The sequence below is a fragment of the Molothrus ater genome, chromosome 27, assembly GCF_012460135.2.
Source record: "Molothrus ater isolate BHLD 08-10-18 breed brown headed cowbird chromosome 27, BPBGC_Mater_1.1, whole genome shotgun sequence".
In the NCBI taxonomy this organism is placed as follows: domain Eukaryota; kingdom Metazoa; phylum Chordata; class Aves; order Passeriformes; family Icteridae; genus Molothrus; species Molothrus ater.
The window spans coordinates 4,272,256-4,291,280 of NC_050504.2; the positions used below are offsets into that span (position 1 = coordinate 4,272,256).

General features: G+C 43.9%; 1 protein-coding gene across 7 annotated transcripts in view; it reads left to right on the top strand.

Annotated features, from left to right (window-relative positions):
• The window catches only part of TANC2 (tetratricopeptide repeat, ankyrin repeat and coiled-coil containing 2), a 147,308-nt gene that overhangs the window by 52,327 nt on the left and 75,956 nt on the right, over positions 1-19,025 (top strand). For all 7 annotated transcript variants that reach the window (XM_036398998.1, XM_036399002.1, XM_036399000.2 and 4 more), the window contains one exon: positions 10,148-10,255. In XM_036398998.1, the coding sequence (XP_036254891.1) occupies positions 10,148-10,255 (108 nt within the window). The remainder of the gene's footprint in view (positions 1-10,147; positions 10,256-19,025) is intronic.

The following is a 19,025-nucleotide window of genomic DNA, read 5'->3' on the forward strand; positions in this document are numbered from 1 at the left end:
GTAGAAAGCCTCCTGTGGAGTTAAATCAGGCCATCACTCTTCCCTTGGCTACGTCTTTCCTCCTACTCCTGGAACGTGCCTTCAGAGGTGTCCTGTGCACTTGGGAGCAGAAAGGCACTCACAGGATACACCCATGTGGAACAAGCCCTTGCGTTCTCCTGGGCTCCCTGTTTTCTAAGGAAAAGGCCTCATCTCCAACTGGGCACGTTCTTTGGTCCTCTCCTGCTTCTGTCACGACAGGACAGCCCCTTTTGGAAACTTCTTCCCGTGTGAAGAAGGAATGACCACACAGAGGTGTTGGGTTGAGTCACTTGCCCAAAGATTGAGCGTTACTTTGGCAGAAATTATTTTCTGATGTGATTTGTACCTGGCTGGCTCTGCCCATGCAGGAAACCTTGATCAGGTTCAATTAAACTCATGGTCTTATCACCAAGTTTGGGATGATGCCACGCATGAGATGTTCCAGCACAACGTAAGCAGGGTCCTGGTGGGGTCATTGCAGAGTCACAGGCCAAGTTTTCATCACAGATCCCCTGACCGATGCTCAAACCACACAGGAGGTTGAGGACTGAGCTGGATCTTTGCCTCTGGACCATTCCTTGGCACATCTCTTTCCTTGCTCTGTGGTGATTTTCCTGGAGTAGCTGTTGGTGCTCAGTAATTCCTAGATAGCTTGGAGCTAGATAAATTTCCTCGATTCCTAGATAGAGGAGCTACAAGAAAGATGGAGAAGGAGTTTTTACCAGGGCTTGTGGTGGCAGAAAAAGGGAGAATGGCTTTAAACTGGCAGAGGGTAGGTTTAGATTGGATATTAGGAAGAAATCCTTCCCTGCAGTGGTGGTCAGGCCCTGGCACAGGGTGCCCAGAGCAGCCGTGGCTGCCCCATCCCTGACAGTGTCCAAGGCCAGGTTGGACAGGGCTGGGAGCAACCTGGGCTAGTGGAAGATGTCCCCACCCCTTTGGTTGCAGTGGAAAGCTTAAACTTGAAATTTCTACAAGCATTTCCTCTGCAGAGATGAAGCAGGATTAGGAGAAAACAGGTTTTATCCCTGTTATGCTTTTCTTTTTATCTTCTCAGCCATGGAAGTGAGTAGGTGTAAGTGAGAAAGTGGTTTTTAGAAGGGAAGTCACCAGCTGGGTGTGTTTCTGTCAATAAATGGTCCTGGCTCTGTTGCATGTCATGGCTGTAGCCCTTTCAGCTTGGAAAGGGGCCCTGCAAGTGCTGCCTTCCAATTATTTACACTTTAGTGTCCCCTGGTCCTGGGACATTGGTGGTGTCACAGGATTCGTGTGCACCAAAGCCTCAGAGAAGTGTTGGGTTCCTAAATCCGCTCGTGATGAGGAGCATGGCACTCGTGTGTCAGTGACAGTCTGCTTCAGCCATCTGTGTTCACACAAATAATCTCATGGGTATTAGATATTTCAATTAAATCCTTGAGGCGTGACATGTGTCCTTGTCCCTGCTCCTCTGTGGAAGGAAAGGATGGTGAGCAGTCATCGCTCCTCAAAACAGAAAATTCCAACAGCTCCTTTAATTTTGCAAGGAAATGAAGAATTGGAAAAGCAAAACAAAAATACTGAAAACTACAGATGGCTGCATTAGCAATTTTCTTAGGTAAAACCCACCTTGTAAATGCAGCAAAATGCAGCAAAAACACTTTTTCAAGTGTTAACAAACAAGTTCAGCTAATTCAGGCTTGTGCCCTGTCAGATAAGCAGCTTCATTTTAAGGATAGAATATTCTGTGACGCTGCTACCAGTGGAGCAACAGGGATCCTAAATCCAGTTTCATATGAATGGAACAGTTTGCATATGTGTCAATGTAATTACAGCCCTGGTGGCATCAACTAACCCAACTAAATTAGTTTTAGCATCACAAAGTTTGAATGACTCGTGCAGAAATAAAATTACCTTAGCTGTTCCTAATCTCTTGCCTTTATTATAAAATGCTGTTATCAAGGAGTGAATTTATATTGGCTTGTAGCTGTGTAGTCCTGGCCATAAACAGTGGTTTACAGAGTGAGCAGGATCCAGCCTCTCACGTGCTCTAACTTGGGATTACTTGGGCTGTGAATGGTCAGATATTTTACAGTTTACTCTTCTCTCTTTTATGGTCACAATATCTTGGTTTGCTCTTAAGGATATGGTGGGAGAATAAATGAGATTTTGTTTACGTGCAGCTTAGGCTTACTGCTGGCCTTTGCCCTGCCACTCCTGTTCCAATTTAATTTGCTGCTATAATTTGATACCTACCTTTGATCATTCTTGGCTCCCCGTAAAACACTTCAGCAGCACTCTTGCAGTGCTGTCTAGAGCGCATTTGTTATTCCTTTTTCAGTTCCTTTCCAAACCCCTCGTGCAGGTTTTAATTTCTTACTGCTCTAATTGCAGAGAGTCAGAGCAGTGGGTAAGGCACTGCAGAGAAGGATGGCAGAGCTTTGTCTGGGAAGGTAGAGCAGGGCATGGAAGCAAACTGGGCTGAGCATGAGGGAGCAGGGGGTGGCCAAGGGTGCTGAATTACTGCTCTGCTGGATAGCTGCTCGTTTATAACTCTCCTAGCACCAGGCAGCTGACAGGTGCTGGCTGTGGCATCAAAAAGGGCTAAAAAGGGCTTGGAGGGAGCTCTGGGAAGCTGCAGACAGCCCTTGGCCTGGTGTGTATGTGGGACTTGTTAATAGGAGCAGGTCTGAGGGGCAGAGTTGGCCACAGAGTCACAAAATGGTTTGGGTTGGAGAGAATTCCTTAACAAGAATCCAGTCCCACCCCCTGCCATGGCAGGGATACCTTCCTGTGTACACTTTTCAGTGTAAAGAAAGATGGAGAGAATCATGGATTTGCAGAATGCTTTGGGTGAGAAGGGACCTTAAAGCTATTCCAGAAGAGCTGTGTAAGAGAGTAAAACACTAGGGAGATAAATTACATTTCTGAGCTGTTTGGATTCCACTTGCTCTTTTCTTCTTTGGGAAGAATCATCAGTTAAAGGTATTTTCTCTTTTTCTAGTGCCTAAATTAAGCTTTGTCAGTGTCCAGAAAGGATTTGACTGGCATGTTCAGCATAGACCATTTTAAAAAGCCCCACACAAGCCCCTTGGTGGGACACAGTGGCACTGGGGCAGCTTTCCCTGAGCTTTCTCAGCTTCATTCAAGAGAGAAGGAAATGTGTTTGCTTCAGTAGATGCTTAGTTAGTTGCTGATTTCTGTCAGCTTGAAATCTGAGCATTGTTAGGAATTGGTGTAACAGGTTCTTTCTAAGCAGTGAATTACCAGGGTTGCCTATAATTTGATTAAAGTGACAGAACTCTTTGTTGCTGTCTATAGACTAAATGTTCTTTACAGTACATCCAGGTCCTTTTTGGACATTTTTCCTTATTTTTAGTGCCAGTGCAATACCTGAGTCACTGAATTACAGCAAGAACTCCAGGACAGTAGGAGACTGAATGGCAATAATGCAATTCAGTACTTGTGTTTTGTAGTATTCTCCTCTCATCTGTTTTAAATTTAACATTTAATGAAATAAAACTGTTGGGGAAAGGGATACAAGGGGTTGAGGAATTCTTTCCCCTCCAGCTCTACCCTGTTTCTGTTTTTGGGAGGATCTTTGGGGTATTTGAGCAGATCTTATGTAGGCTTAAAATATTGATGATGTGGTTTCATCCCATAGTCCCAGTCTCCAGTCACTCTATTTATATTTTTTTAGTGCAAACAAAGCCTGAAACTTCAAGAGTGACTGCAACAGAAATTTATTGCTTGTTTTCATAACAAGATGACTTAGAAAGCTGGAGCAGGTGGTGCTGCCTCCCTTCTCTGCTTTCATCTTCCTCGTCTCATGCACAGGGTTCTGCCTTGAGTCACAGATGAGGAATTTCTGCTAAAAAAGGCAATTCTGAGAGGCTTCAGAAGATGCTGAAAAGAAGAATTTTCGATGGGAAATGACATGGAAAAGCGTGCAGTGTGCCACAGCTCCAAGGAGTCCAAAAGATTTGATAAGTTTGGGTGGGAAGAGCAAAGTCCCATCTCCTCCTCCTGCCATGTCTATGTATTAATGAAATAACTTCTCCTCAGAGCTATCCCCTACATGAACAAAGGCTTGTTGGCAGCCCACATGGGAAAAAAGCCTTATCTGGGGGGAAGGTGAGGGTGTGTTTTTCTTTTTGGGATCAATAACAGGAGCAGCTTTCTTCCTGAGGCTTTCCAGAGTATTCCTGGGAGCATCTGCTCAGGAGATTGACACCGGGATGCTCCTAAACCCTTTGGACTGAGCTGGGGAAGGGGATTTTGCTGGCTGCTGTCTCCAGCAGTGGTAAATTAGATGGAAAAAATCCCTGTTCTACTTCCCTGAATGACACAAAAATTGTTTATTATAATAAGCAAAATGGAAATTGAGCTAAATTCCTTTTGGAAGTACAGGCTACAGCCAGGTTAGTATTTTAGGAGGAATTATTTTCTCTCTGAATCTATAAATGTGTATTGTAAGATCATTGTGATGTCTTTATTGAACACTTCAGGCAGAAATCTGTATTATTTTATTCTACATATATTTAAAATTCATATAAGCCTTTTCAAAACCAGGTGATTTTCTCCCTTGAGCATTGATTTGGGCTGTCTATTCAGACAGAAAATCATTTTGATCAGTTATTTGGGAGGATTTGTAATAATCTTGATTCGATAGGTAATAATTTGGTTTAATTATACTTTTTCAGAAGACTCATTCCTTTTTGAGGTCTCTGAACGTATTCTTGCTGATATTTTCTGTGCCTCGTTCATCTGGAGAGAGACAGAGAGGAGGGAAGAATGTTCCAAGAGGTTTCTGTGGTCCCATGGGATTGCAGAATCCACTGCTTTGGAGAAGGTTGTTCCTCAGTTTTGCAGAGGAAAAATCAATTTGAGGGGCAGTAATAGGCAAAACCTTTGTGTTACGCACATCTACAGTTTAAAGGAGAATTTCTACATTAATGTAGTTGCCTTTTTGAGCTCTCCTTTCCCATTGCTTGTCCTGATATCACCAGCTTGCTGAACTCTCTTCCTGCTTTTATTTATTCTTTTCCTCTTTCCACCTATGTTTCCTTCAATTTTCTTGTTTCAGGGCCTTATCTCCTAAACTAAACATGTTTTCTGAAAGTTTTGGAACGAGTTTGATGTTTCCAGACAATACATTGTTCTCACCACTTTTCTGTGCTGCCCTGCCCTCACTGCTGTGATAATGTGGGATGAGAGGAGAGAGGCTGGGGAATGTAATTTAAAAAGCTTTTATAGTCTCAAATAATAGAAGAGGAAAAAACTGTTACACAATGGGTTCTATAAAATAATGCTGGATTATGTAAAGAGGATGTTAACCTTCATTTTATGTATTGTCACTGGTTTGATTTTAATTTTTTTTAAAAAATATACCTAAAAATCCTTATTACACACGGCTGGTATATTATTTCTCCTGGTTTCCCAGAGAAGCTGTGGCTGCCCCATCCCTGGAAATGTTCATGGCTGGGTTGGATGGAGCTTGGAGCAAGCTGGTCTAGTGGAACGTGTCCCTGCCCATGACAGAGAGTGGGACTGGATCATTTTTTAAAGGTCTTTTCTAACCCAAATCATTCTAGGTTTCCAGGATTAGTGCCACAGCAAAAATAATCATGTGGTCCATAATTTCCTCTTCATGGCTCTTACCTCAGCCAAATAAAGGGTCCTTTGGGACATAGGAGGCAGCAAAGCTTCATCGCCCCTGTGCTGGGTTTTGTGCAGCTGTGCTGAATGTGACAGCTATTTGTTCCAGGAGCTCTGTGGATCAATAACTCTGCAGCACTAAAAACATTTCAGTTCGAGGGAGATTTCAGTAAAGTCAGCTCTGCACAGCACTGCAGAGCTGCTGGGACACTTCCAAACATGAGTCAGGCTCTGGCATGAGTGAAAGATGGAAATGGAGGATGCACTGAGCACCCACTTTTCCTCTCTTTAAACCTGAGCTTCCAAAGTTTGCTCCCTGTTTTTAAAGAGAGTCCTAAAAAGTCAGGCTGCTGAGATTGCAGTTACTAATGAAATGCTTTCCCTGTTGTTAGTCTATCACAGAATCCCAGACCTGGTTTGGGTGGGAAGGGACCCTAAAACCCATCTGGTCCCATCTCCTGCCGTGGCAGGGACACCTTGCACTGTCCCAGGCTGCTCCAAGCCCCATCCAGCCTGGCCTGGGACACTTCAGGGATGGGGCAGCCACAAGGAGCAGACTTTGTCCCACTGGAAGACAGACAACCTGCTGCAGAAAATGTCATAAACGAGCCAGCTAATTACATTTTCTGATTGCTGGCCCTGCTAAGGGTTTTGCATTACATGGTTAATTCCTACCCCGGGATAAGCATCACTTTCCTCCTGCAGGAAGAGTTGCTGGCAAAGTCCAATGAGAATTTTATTTGCATCTACAGAAAGATTTTCAGTTTTGTTCTTCTGGCTTGGACACCAGTGGGGAGTAATATCACTAAGAACTGCAGAACTGACCCCAAAAATGTACAGTGTTGGTTTGAAATAACATCTCAGCCATTAAATTGAAGTTCCTTTTTCAGTAGTAGCAAGTCAGTTCCTCTGTGATGCATTTGTGTTTGTCCTCAAGCCATTGGGCCCAGGACTGGGCTGTGAGGTGGACACAGACCATGGGCTGCAGCCATCAGCTCCTGGGCTGTCAGTGGGTGACAGGAGCAAGGTTGTGGCTTTAGGCTCCATGTAATCAACAAGCTTTTCTGGATTAAATGCCAGTTTTGCAGCCAGTGTTGCCAGTGACTTCCATCTTGACTCAATCCATTATATTTTTATTACTGGTTATTGCAGACATCCTTTTTCCTTCCTGTTCTTGGAAGACATCATTTTCTCTGCTCAGACAAACTCCACTTGTATAACATTAGGGGCTATTTTCATGCTGTTTAACACCTGGAGTTGCTCAGTTTCCTACAGAAAATCCTTACAGGAATAAGAGGCCTAAAGCACTGAGCAGGTACAGAATACTTCAAATAATTGTTTCATGCTCTTGTTAGTTTTTATAGTTTGTGCCAGAAGCTCATCCCATGACTGATCACAAGATTTGCCTTTGCTCTCAGGAAGGGGTTCAGGACCAAGGCAAACTGCTGTGCCTTGAAAAGCCACTTTTATAAAAACATCAGTGTTATCCATTAACATTTGGCTGTAGAGTGTCAAACCAGGTTTTGGAGTTGGTGATATTTCCATTTGTTATTTATTCCGGTAGAAGACTAATGCCCAAATCTGAATCTGTCAGGATAATCTTCATTTGAACATGAGTCAGAGGTGCTTAATTCTTGTATGTGAAAATCCTCCTTTCCTGTAATCGGGTTATGGGTGAGTTAGGAGGAGTTTTTGTCTTTTCCACACTTAAGGTATTTGTAATAACAGAAACTCTTCCTTCTGTGATTTTTCCCCACCTGTATTTACATGGAGAGAATTGTATTGACTTGAGCCTTTTAGAGTAAGTCTGTGAGTCATGGTGACATGGTGTGTCTTGGCTGGTGGAAGTGTGTTTTTAAGGCTCAAGTCATGCTTTTGAGGGAACAAAAACATAATAAAATAGATGCCAGGCCAGGCTGGACAGTGCTCTGAGCAACCTGGTGTAGTGGAAGGCATCCCCTTCCCAGTTCCAGGGAGTGGAACTGAGTGAGCTTTAAATTCCCTTCCAACACAATGCAAACTGTGATTTTGTGATGCTGTGAAGTGCCTTAAAATGATGTGTCTGGCTGAACTTGCAGTGTATGGAGATTTCAGCACATTGGTGATAGGATGTTCTTTATTGCCCTCAAGAGAAGAAATGGTGGATCAGTTTGTTGGATCCATGATCCACATCTGTGGTCATCAGTCAGTTCTATGGAGAAGGCAGGAATTAGTGGGGCAATGGGCACCTCAGTGAGGAGTAAAAGAGATCCAGAGTAAATGTAGGAATAAAACCCAATGGAATGGGAGATCAGTTCCTTCCTTACAGGTGAGAGGTGAACTGCTCAGTGCTGATCTGTCAAAGCAGGCAGGTCCTGCATCTTCCACAGACCTGTGTGTCCACACAGCAAGTGGGGTAGTGGTCACATTGCCCTCTCCGTGTTTATTAAAATTCTTCTTCCTCTTTTCAAAAACACTTATTAGTGCAGAACCTTCTAGTGCCAATCCCATCAGTCATTAACATTTCTTGAACCCTGAAAATTCTGTGGGTTTTGTGTTTTAGAATACAGTGAGTGCTGCCACATGTGCATGGGACGATACATGGTTCTGGTGAAATGATAAAGAAAAGACAGGCTATTTTTAATATATATTATAGAAATGACTGTTACTGAGACTGTGGTAAAGCATATTTATTAAAACTGCAATTGCAAACTAAATATTAAAGGGTTGACGAGAATTATTATTTTAAACCATTTTCAGGCCATAGCAATAATCTTTTCAATATTAAAATGTTTTCATTACATCAGGATCTGGCACAGGATAGTTACTGGGACTGATTTTTCTCGGGTGTTGGTCACCTTGTGGCTGTGGGGTGTTTGTGTGTGCACATGTGGGACTTTTTCCAGGGGGGATTATATAGAATTAACTGCTGGCTTGTAGTGTTTAGCATCAGGCTGTGTGTTTGAGTGGTGCTGCACATCCATGGCCATGGGGGGAGAAGGGGCTGCAGGCTCTCCTTATCTTGCTGAGTTTCTCACATTCCTCCTGCCCTGCAGGGCTCCTGTTACACGGGCCCTGATGGCCTTGCAGGGAATGTGCTGGCAATATGTCTCATGCTCAGCCAGGATTTTGTGTGTAAAATAGAAGCGTGGTCCCTGTTTGCCCTCAGCACATCTCCTGAGGTGGATCATGAGGGGGCAGAGGGGAGGGGTTTTAGTACACCTGTTTTGGTGCAGAGATGGGGGGATTGATTCCTTGCCTTTCTTCTGCTTCACAGGGACTTGATAGTGAAAAACCTCCGTCTGCATCTCTGTTTTGCATACTCCATTAAAAAAATCTGGGATCACTAATGTGCAGCTCAGTTTGAGTGATCTGGTTGTGCATTGTCTGTCAGGCTCCTCATTCTTGGACCTTCTCAGCCTTTCCCAGCACCACAGCAGCTCCCTAAAACCAAGAGATTTATTGCTGCCTCAGAGACCATTCTCTGACCTGTTGGGCTTTTATTACAGGAGAAGCAAAAGAGCAACCTCCCAATCTTTAGCTGCAGATCCCAAATTTAATTTGCAGGACAGGGAACTATAAAGATAAATTATGTAAATGGAGGGGCAGCGGCCACTGACCCCCAGAATTAGTGCTGAGGGGCTTTTGAAATTAGCCTTTCATTGTAATGGGCATGAGTTTAACTTGGAAATGCAATATGACAATCTTTGCATGTAACTTTTTCTCTAGTCCTCTTTCTCTGGTCTGGAATATATTTAAAGACTTTTACTAAACCACTTCTATTAATTTTACTAAAAAAAATGTACAGAATTTCATGTCCTTTAGAGTTCAGACTGTTAAAATGTGGAGAAAATCCCATTTTTCTAGCACTAGTGGTCAGTGATGCTTTATTACAGACACTTTTACCTTTTCCCCATCCTCTATTAAGTCTCTTGATCTTTTATGGATTTGCAAGGATAAAAGTGCAGTGCTTCTTTTTGGCTTGCACAGTGTTAGCTTTGCTCTGCTCTTTTGTGTTGAACACCAAACCTGTTTGGTCCAACAATGAGACTGTCTTGAAATTCAAATTTTATGTTCAAGGAAACAATTACTGAACATAGTATTTATGTGTTCAGTTCAGATATTTACAGTTAAATATCTTAAAACCTGATGGGCTCTGTGTACCTCTCCATGATCTTTGCTTTTCCACAGTTGCTGGCTGGATCCAGGCTCATTTGCTTCCTCTAAAAAAATTTAATTAAATAGGAGAAAAGAAAATGTTTTAGAGTATCAGGAATGTGCCTCAGTGTTCACACACTTTAAAGTCAGCCTGTGCAGTTTGAAAGTTTAACCAAGAGCCATCTCCTTTGTAAAGAATGCAGATAATTTTTTTTTCCTGGCAAAAAAAAAAAAAAAAAAAAAAGGTAACCTGATATGAGTCTGACAGTGTCGTTTAGTTAAGTGCTTCCATCTGTTGCTTGCTATTTCCCTTACTCATGACCTCTCTTTTTCTCTCCCCCTCCTTCTCCTTTAGCCCCTCTGAGGAAAGCAAAGTTTGTTGAGAGCCCTCGAATCCCAGAGTCCGAGCTTGGCTCCCCAACCCTCTCTGCCCAGAAGCTGGACGTTGATGCATTCTGCCCTGGTAAGCTGCATGCAAAGGCTCCGTGCAAACACGGGCAACAGGCAGAAAGACTTTTCAAATGTATAATATGGCTCCTTTGGCTAGATGGTTGGTTGGACCTTCCCTAACCAAGTTTCACTGACTTGGAAATTGGAATAAGCGTTAATTTCTGATAACTGCCCATTTACTTTTGTTGCTTGCAATTTTGCATGTGGCTGCTCTCCCCTCAGAATAATTTAGAAGGTGTAGAGAGTTGCTTTTGAGAAGATAAAAATGAGCCAATAAACATACTTGCTTTAAATTTAATTTTTAATGCTGGTCTGCAGAGAGGCTGGACTAAAACCACGTCTCAGAAACATCATTAAATCAGCTAAAGCAAAACTGTGGGACCTTGTTACCTGCATCAAGGAATATTGGGGTGTTCACTTTTCCTTTGTTAAGAAATACCTTCTAACTTATGTATCCTGTAGCAGTTGCTCTGAAATGCATACACGTTGCTTGAGGCCTCTGGTTGAAAAATAAATAAAGTGGGTCATGTCCCTTCCTGGCTCAACCCTGTTCATGTCTGTCAGCTCGGGCAGGCTTTACCTAAATCCCCCAAGCCCCAGCAAACCCAGCACATGGGAGTGCCTGGAATCTGCAGCTCAGTATCATTTCCACTTGGAAGTGGCAACCTGGGGAAGGCTAGAGACTGTGGAGGTGCTGGCAGAAGGCTGAAAACAGCAGCAAGTGTTTTGGTGGATTCTGTGCTGAATTCTGCAGCTTCTTCCCCCTGGCTTTCCTTGATAATGAACCATACTCACTATAGGCTTTGGATGGAAAAAAGAATGTTTAATAGGTTGGAATGGTGTGCAAATATGTGACATCTGCCTCTGAAATCTGTAGCTACAGTCGCCAAGGTCATATTAATAAATGACTGTGAAATCAGGGTGTTGATTATTCCTGTGGCTGATGAACTTGTTAGAAGAACTTGTAGAGTGCTCAAAATTGGAAGAATTAATTGAATGTTGTCCAGATTTTGAATGTGGGCTTTCTTGAATGTATTGTCTGAAAGAGAAGTTGTCTCAGAAAATCAAAAGACAGTTCCTGTGCTTGGCAATGCCTAATTTGAGACCACAGTTGCCTTGAAAAGTGCTGCTCCTATTTCAATCATCATGAATTACAATTAAAAATGTGCTGCTGCAGCCCTTTTTTCTAACTGAATGGCTTCAACTGTCATGTTTATAATTGTTAATAATTATAAACTTATTATGATTGCATCCACAGAGAATTATCATTGCATTGTAAGATTAAAAAAACATAAATTCCACATTCCCACACCCAGACATGTGCCTCCCCTCTTCCAGAGCTTTGGAGGCCAGGACTCCTGCCAAGCCCAGGGATGGGCTTTGACAATGGGATCTGCAATTTCTTTAATTTCTTTTTTTCTGCTATTTGATCTCCTTCTCTTGCTGATAGTTTAGTGATCTGAAAGGAGAAGTGGAGATTTGTACTGCCTTGAAGTGTCGTTAAAGGAACATGAAGTGTCATTAAGGAAGGAAAAAAGTGACAATGGCAGAGTTGTCACAGTGGAACCAATAAGGCTGGAAAAGCCCTTTTAGAGCTTTGAGTCCAGCTGCAAACCCAGCTCTCCCAAGGCCACCACGTCCCCAAGTGCCATCTTGGTGTACTTGGGAAAGGGAAATGAGATAAGAGCAGAACAGTACATGCCAGGGAAAAGCATGGACTTGGAGTCAAGGTAGAAACTGCAGGTTGAGAGTTCAGTTTGTTTCAGTTTCCTTAAATGTGACCCCAGGGACCTGTTAGGGAGCTGCTCTCTTCATGTGTGCCTGTGTCCAGGGACTGTGGCCAGGTTTATATTGGCAGCTGGGACAGGCAAGGGAAGAGAGCAGGATAGAATCCATTGGGGAAGGATTTCTGAAGCTGTTCAGGGAAGAAACTGCCCAAATTTATAGATCCCTCTGTGAAAGTAGCAGTAATGAGGGGGCTGGAGGTTTTGCTGGTCTGGAAGAATGGATTCCAAGCTTGAGATGCTCCACCTTGGAAGAAGTAGGTGGTTGGAGGAGGATCCTTGTGTAAAGAGGGAACTGAGTTGTGGTCAACTCACAGGAACCAAAGGGGACGTAGCATCCAGCCCCTGATGGGAAGGTGGAGGAAGAGTCCTACTGCAGATCATGGCAAAGCTTCAGGCACTGCCTGGAATCAGTTTTCCAAGGAAATACAACTCCTTTCTTCTGTGCTAGGCTTACATTAACCCTCTTCTAAAATGTGTGCATCCTGTGAAGATCTAGCACACAGTGCTAAATCCTTGAGCATTTCCAAGAATAACGGTGTGAGATGAAAGAAGGAAAAAAATTAGGCTGATGATCTGCCTGGCAATGGAGGGGAGGTGGAGTGGTTTTTAATGTGATCCCTGACAAAAAATGTAATTAATTATACACTTGAAAGCAGTTTAAAACACTAAATAGCAAAGAAAAGAGAACATTAGCTACTCTGCATATATAGGAATAACGATTTCAGTTTGAGATGCCGAGAGGTGAAATTTTGCTCAGTATCAAAATGTTTATTTTAAGGCTTCAGGCAAGTTTCAGCACATTCCAGGGAGGTGGTTTCCTGAGCAACTGCAGTGCCCCTCATGCTGCTGGGGGGGAGATTTGCTTGTGACATCTTCAGTGTGAGTCAGTGTGGGGGAGTGACGTGCTCCCGACGTTCCAGTGCCGAGGAAGGAGAAAGAAGATCACAATACCAAGTGGAATCATGGAGGGACATTCTAATACCAAGCACAAATAGTGAAGTTTCAAGCTTGGGATAATTTATTTTTTTTTATTATTACATTCATTGTATAGAGAAAAGAATGTAGATACTAAAAAATTAATAAATCTTCTTAAATGAATTTAGAATTAGGCCCATATTTTATATGTTGCAGCTAAGATGATGGCAAAAAAAAAGCTGTTCCATGACTTGGAAAAACCCCTTTCTACCAGAATTATCACAGAATAAGCTGAGTTGAAAGGACCCACAAGGATCACTGAGTCAGATTATGTTTCTGTAGATGGTTTTGTAGTTGCAGAGGTTGCTCAGATTTCAGTCCTTGACTCGAAGTGTCCCTGATGGAGAAGGAGTTCCTTGTCTCTTCCCTGTGTGGGTAGTGAAGCCCTGGCACAGGTCTCCCATCCCTGGAAATAGTCAAGGCCAGGTTGGACAGGGCTTAGAGCAACCTGGTCTGGTGGATGGTGGAACTGGATGAGCTAAAAGGTCTTCAAGCCCCACCATTCTGTGACTTAGCAGAGTCTTTATAAGGAGGGTCTTGGAAGGTTTCTGATCCATCTTCCCTCCTTGTCTCTGCTCCAATCCTGCAGACACTGTTTGACAGAGGCATTTGTGTTTTCCCTCTTGCCACCCCTCTGAAGGCAGGGCGGCTGGGGATGACAGCCTCACACGCATCATCGCTCTTCAAGGAGGATAACGTAGAATAGCAGGAATTGACCTTCAAACCTCTGTTGTTCAACTGTCAAACCTTTTCTGCAGTGATTCTAATGACTCAGTTTAATATGTAGGGGTTTTCCCCCACGTTATCACGCCTCACTTCTGCTTGCGTGGTAAACTGTCCTGGCCTCTTGGTTCTTAATTGTGGTCACGAGGGCATCTTTCTTTGAGCTGCTTTTTGTTTTTCATGATAGCTAAACCATGTTTTGACTTCTGAGTGCTCACAAAATCTGTTGGAGATGGATGGTGCTTTCAGGTAATGGCCTTTTGCCTCAGATTAATGTTTGCAGTTGCATTTTATGTAATTTATTACCTTGGTGTCGTGTTCAAAGGCTAAGTCTGTTATGACGTTATCTTTTAATTTGATTAACTCCTTCTTCAGAAATTTTGGGACACAGATCTTGGGTGTCTGGTTTGCTTGTTGCACATTAGGCTGGCAGGCGTCTGTTTTCATCCCTGATTGAGTTAGGAATCACTGCAGTGCTCCTGCCACAGACAGGGAGGGGAGTGATTTACCATGGCAGCAGCACTTGTGTTCATCTCATCGCTCCTTTTTCTCTCCCTTTGGTTAAAGAATTGTTGAGCTTGGCATCTGCCTGCTGCTGCTTCTCTCTTTTTATCACGTAAAATGTGTATTTTTCATTTTACATTGTCCACGTGTTTCTCCTAAACACAACAAAATGCTTCTCGGGCCTTAGAAAAAGCCCTTTAAGAGGGAATGCGGGAACCAGCAGTACTCTCTGATTTTTCATTGTGAAAATACAGGCACTGAGCCAAAAAAATCCTACAAAACCCCAAACAAATTTTGCCAGCAGGATTCTGGTCCAGCCTCTGTCATATTGAACAGTGATGAACTGGGGGGAAGGAGAGGAAATAATCAAACCAACCGTGATCTGACAAATGGTTTTACTGTTGAATCTTGTGGTTGTCCCAGCACTGTCAAGCCCACTGACCTGAAGGGAATGGGAAATCATTGTGATCAGCCCTAATTGCAGAAGAGCCATAATTTGGCACATTGGTTGCCATGGAAGCGATTGACTTTTCTCATGCTGTTCCTGGGAGGATGCTGTTGGTTCCTTCTGCTAGATCAGGAGATGGAACCAGTTTCAGAATAAACTCGTGTGTTACAAAACGAGCCCCAGTCTGGTCTGGAATTCTGGATCAGAGGGAGGAATACTGAAGGCATTGCTGGAGTTCCAGCTGTGAATCCTTTTGGGATTGGCTGCAGACCAGTTGCCATTAGGTGTCATCGAGTTTGCTCGAACTGAAAGCTGCGACTGGGAGAATAGTGGTGGGGTCCAGAGTTTGGGGTTTATTGAATCTTACCAAAGCAGAGCTGTTCAAGATAAGAAGTGGAAATAAGATGAATCCCATAGATTATTCCCAAACGTTTTAACTGTTAAATAACTGGAGACAGCATGCTTTTCTCAAAGCTTCCTGGTGCAATCTGTTAATACCCAACCCTTACAGGGTTTGGGTTCAATCTACCTGGAGGAGAAAAAAAAGGGAAAAAAGAGGGGAAAAGGCTGTAAATGGTCCAAATTCTGTTTTTGTGATGAACTGCCCAAGATTAAAGTGTTGTGACTGCTTTCACAGATCTAACCTAGATGGCTCCTGAGGTGTGTTTTGCTTCAGATACTGCAGCAGCAGCAGCCTAGCACCTCTGGCTGCCCATCCGGACAGATCCCAGGGAATCCAAGGAGTTGTTTTCCCTCAGCAAGCTGCAGTGCTTGCTTTCAACTGATCTGTTGGGAACCAGTAACGTTTTTGTGCTAATACTTAGGCTTTTTGAATATTTATAGTTTAATGCCAGCAAATAAATATGTACATAAGCAAAGCAACCCTGCTGGTTTTGAAACTGTCAGTGTTGGGCCTGTGAGGATCAGTGTAAAACCTTTTCTTCCATATTGAGCAGGTGGGGCAGATTTCTCACTGACTGAGTGACTCTGGCAGAGGAGTTTCCTCTTCTATCATATTATTTTTTGACAACGGGAGCACTGATGCTCTTGAATCCCAGCATGGTTTGGGTTGGGTGGCACCTTAAAGATCATCCAGTCCCACCCCCTGACATGGGCAGGGACACTTTCTAGAACAGGTTGCTCCAAGCTCCATTCATCCTGTTTTTGTCATAAAAATGTAGCTGGAGGAGAGGGGAAAGAAAGAGGAAGTGGTCAGTTATTCTATTTCTTTTTTCTCTACAGTCTTTTGAGATGCTGTTGTTTTGTTTCACCTCTTTATGGAGGCAACCCCCTCAGTATTCATTTTACCATTATTGTTAGCTGTAACAATAGAAGAAGGGATGGTTGCATTTGTAGGAAACTGCTCTGTTCTTTTACAAGCCTGGTTCCCATGTCCCAGTGCCTACGGAGGAAAGTCCTTGAATTTCAGTGATGCTATGGAGAGCTGCCCATAAGTGAAAATATGCAGTGCTCTGAAAGCCACACCATGACTTGTGCTCTCTTGCCAGTTGCTGTGACTTCCTCACCCTCCCCAGGGTTGCAGAACAAGAACTTCTTTATTCTTATCTAGCGTGACTGTTGTTCCCCTGGTGAAATTGGTTTCAGTCGTCAGCATTCCCTCTGTCCCAACTGCTCTGTTCTCCAGGGCAGCACAGCTGCCCTTGGACCCTGAAGAAAGGAGATCAACTTGTGCATAACCTCCTGTACCACAGTAGATTTTCCACCTCATTAAGCAGAATTTTTGACGTTTTATGTCACTAATTATTTAACTCCAAATCGCTTGAAAATAATTACCTTGAGTCCAAACATGACCATTTTGGCCAGCTGCCAGCTTGAAAGTGCAGCCCTGCTTGGAAGCCCTGGTTGGCTTCAAATTCCTCCAGTGCCCTGGAACTTACTGCAGGCTCCAAGATCCTTGTATTTGGACTGAGACTCTAGCAGCCTTCCTCCCTGACTCCTGTGCCTGCTGTTTTTGTTTCTCAGAATGAAATCCCCACTGGCTCTTCCATATGTTCCCATGAGGAACCCCATCCCCCTGGGGAAGCCCTGTCCCACCAGGTATGGTCAGCACTTAAGGCAGGTCCCTGCTGCTGCTCTCTGCTCCTGGCTGCTGGCAGAGTCTGCCTGGGGGGAGCATTCCTGGGCTCCCTGCTCTGTTCCCATCTGTTCTGGGCATCTCTCTTGGCTGGCAGGAGCTGTGGTGATGTGTGCAGTTACCTGCACGTCTGCTACCTGTACCTGCCTCCTTCAGTAACTTCAGTGGTGTTTCTCCACCTACTTTTTACAGATGAAATTACAGCTTCTAATCTGTATAACTTCAGGGCACTGTGAGGATAGTGTGGGTGATTTTATTTTATTTGAGTAGGGGTAAGATTTTTATAAGTATAGTTTTGTTTTAGAGAAGAACAAATTTTAAATTGATCTCATCCACATGGACAGTAGACTTCCCTCTCCAATCATTGAAGATACACAATTTGCAACAGCCCTAGACATTAGTTCTGTTAGAAATTAGTCCCCAAAAGAATCAGAGAATAACAGACTGGGTTGGACTGGAAGGGACCATTCCAGCCACTGCCAAGGGCAGAGAACCTTCCACTAGACCAGCTTTAAGCCCTGTCCAGTCTTGACTTCTAATTTTAAAAGCTGGCAACAGTAAATTAGTCTATTTCTGTAGCAGTTATTACATCCAAACAGAACTTTTGAAGTCTTATTCAGGTACGTAATGGTAGGTTTTCAGGATTGTTGTCAGTGTCGTAAATGCAAAGACCATAATTTAGTCAGATTTGCTTTTAATAAACTTATCCTGGGAAGATGCTAATAGATCAGATGAGGTAAGGACAAGGTCTTTGTGCTGTCTTGTCTCTTGCTGGTGACCTCCCACTTAACAGTGGTCAAAGGTGACAGTAAAGTGTCATTTGCCTTATTAAACGTTTGGCTCATTTTAATGCTGGTTGTGTTTCGACCTGGCAAAGCTGCCTTGGAAGAAGGAAAGGTGTTGGTCAAAATCCTCTTCTACAGACTCTACTCCCCAGGAAAATGATGGAAAATGCTACGTTATATATCTATATATATATTTCTGAAAGTCTCCTGCAACTTTCTTTGTGGCCCTGTTGGTTGGCCAGGGTTGGCCTTACCACAAAGGGAGCAGGTTTTTCAAAATTCTTGTCAGATTTCTATCACCTGATAGAAATAAATTATGTGAAAAATCAGAGGAAGGAATGTGAGAGGTTTTGAAAGAGAGTTGCTGGAATTAAAGAGATTATTTGGGTGGTTGTGATGCAACATGCTGGTGGAGGTTAGGATTTTTATTCTTTTTCTTTCTCTCGTGAAATTTTGTCCCATTTGTTGCTAAGAGACAATAACTACGGATACTTCAGAGAACAAAAGATGTGGCTGGGAAGAGGAGGAGGAGGGAGAAGGGTGCAGCTGGCTACTCTCCTACCTGAGGGGTTTTCTCTTTAAAAGGGCAGAATTGGGTGGAGGGCGAGGGGCTGGGCTGGGCTCGGCTCTTGGCATCGGAGGAGGGATGTCGCAGACAACTTTTATGAAAAATCCTCCTCCTGAGAAGCTGAGAGGCCTCAGGAACAAAATGTAACCAATGGTTATCTGCTGCTGTGGAATGCAACAGGTGCATCTGGGATTGGGCTCATGTGGTTGTTTCTAATTAATGGCCAATCACAGCCAGCTGGCTCAGACAGAGAGTCTGAGCCACAAGCTTTTGTTATCATTCCTTTCTACTCTTAGCTAGCCTTCTGATGAAACCTTTTCTTCTATTCTTTTAGTATAGTTTTAATGTAATATATATCATAAAATAATAAATCAAGCCTTCTGAAACATGGAGTCAGATCCTCGTCTCTTCCCTCGTCCAAGAACCCCTGTGAACACGGGGACAGAGGGACAGCCGAGCCGGCCTGTGCTCACTGCTGGGAGGATTCACTGCTTTTGTCCTCCCACTGCTTCTCCTACCGTGGGTGAGCCTTTGCTTGTAAGAGCAGCTGCTGAACTGGGACCTTATTCCACCCGATGTGACTGGAAAGGACCTTCACCATCTCTTGGGATGCCTCGGAGGAAAACCCGGGACCCCTTCCCGAAGGGCGCATCTCCTCGGCTGAGGCAGATGCTACAGAGGAGCCCGGCTGCCGCTGCCTCAGCCTTTTTCACTACACTCAAACCCATCACCCCGTGTCCATCTACGCCAGCGGCTCCTGCTAAGGCTGCGGAGCTGTCTGTTTTTATTTTGTTTGCCACCCCTGGGGGTGTGCCCCGCCCCATTGCCATGAGGGAAAAGGCGGCCGAGCCCGCGGCACTGCGCCCCCTGCAGCCGCGGGCGATCATTGCGCCCGCCC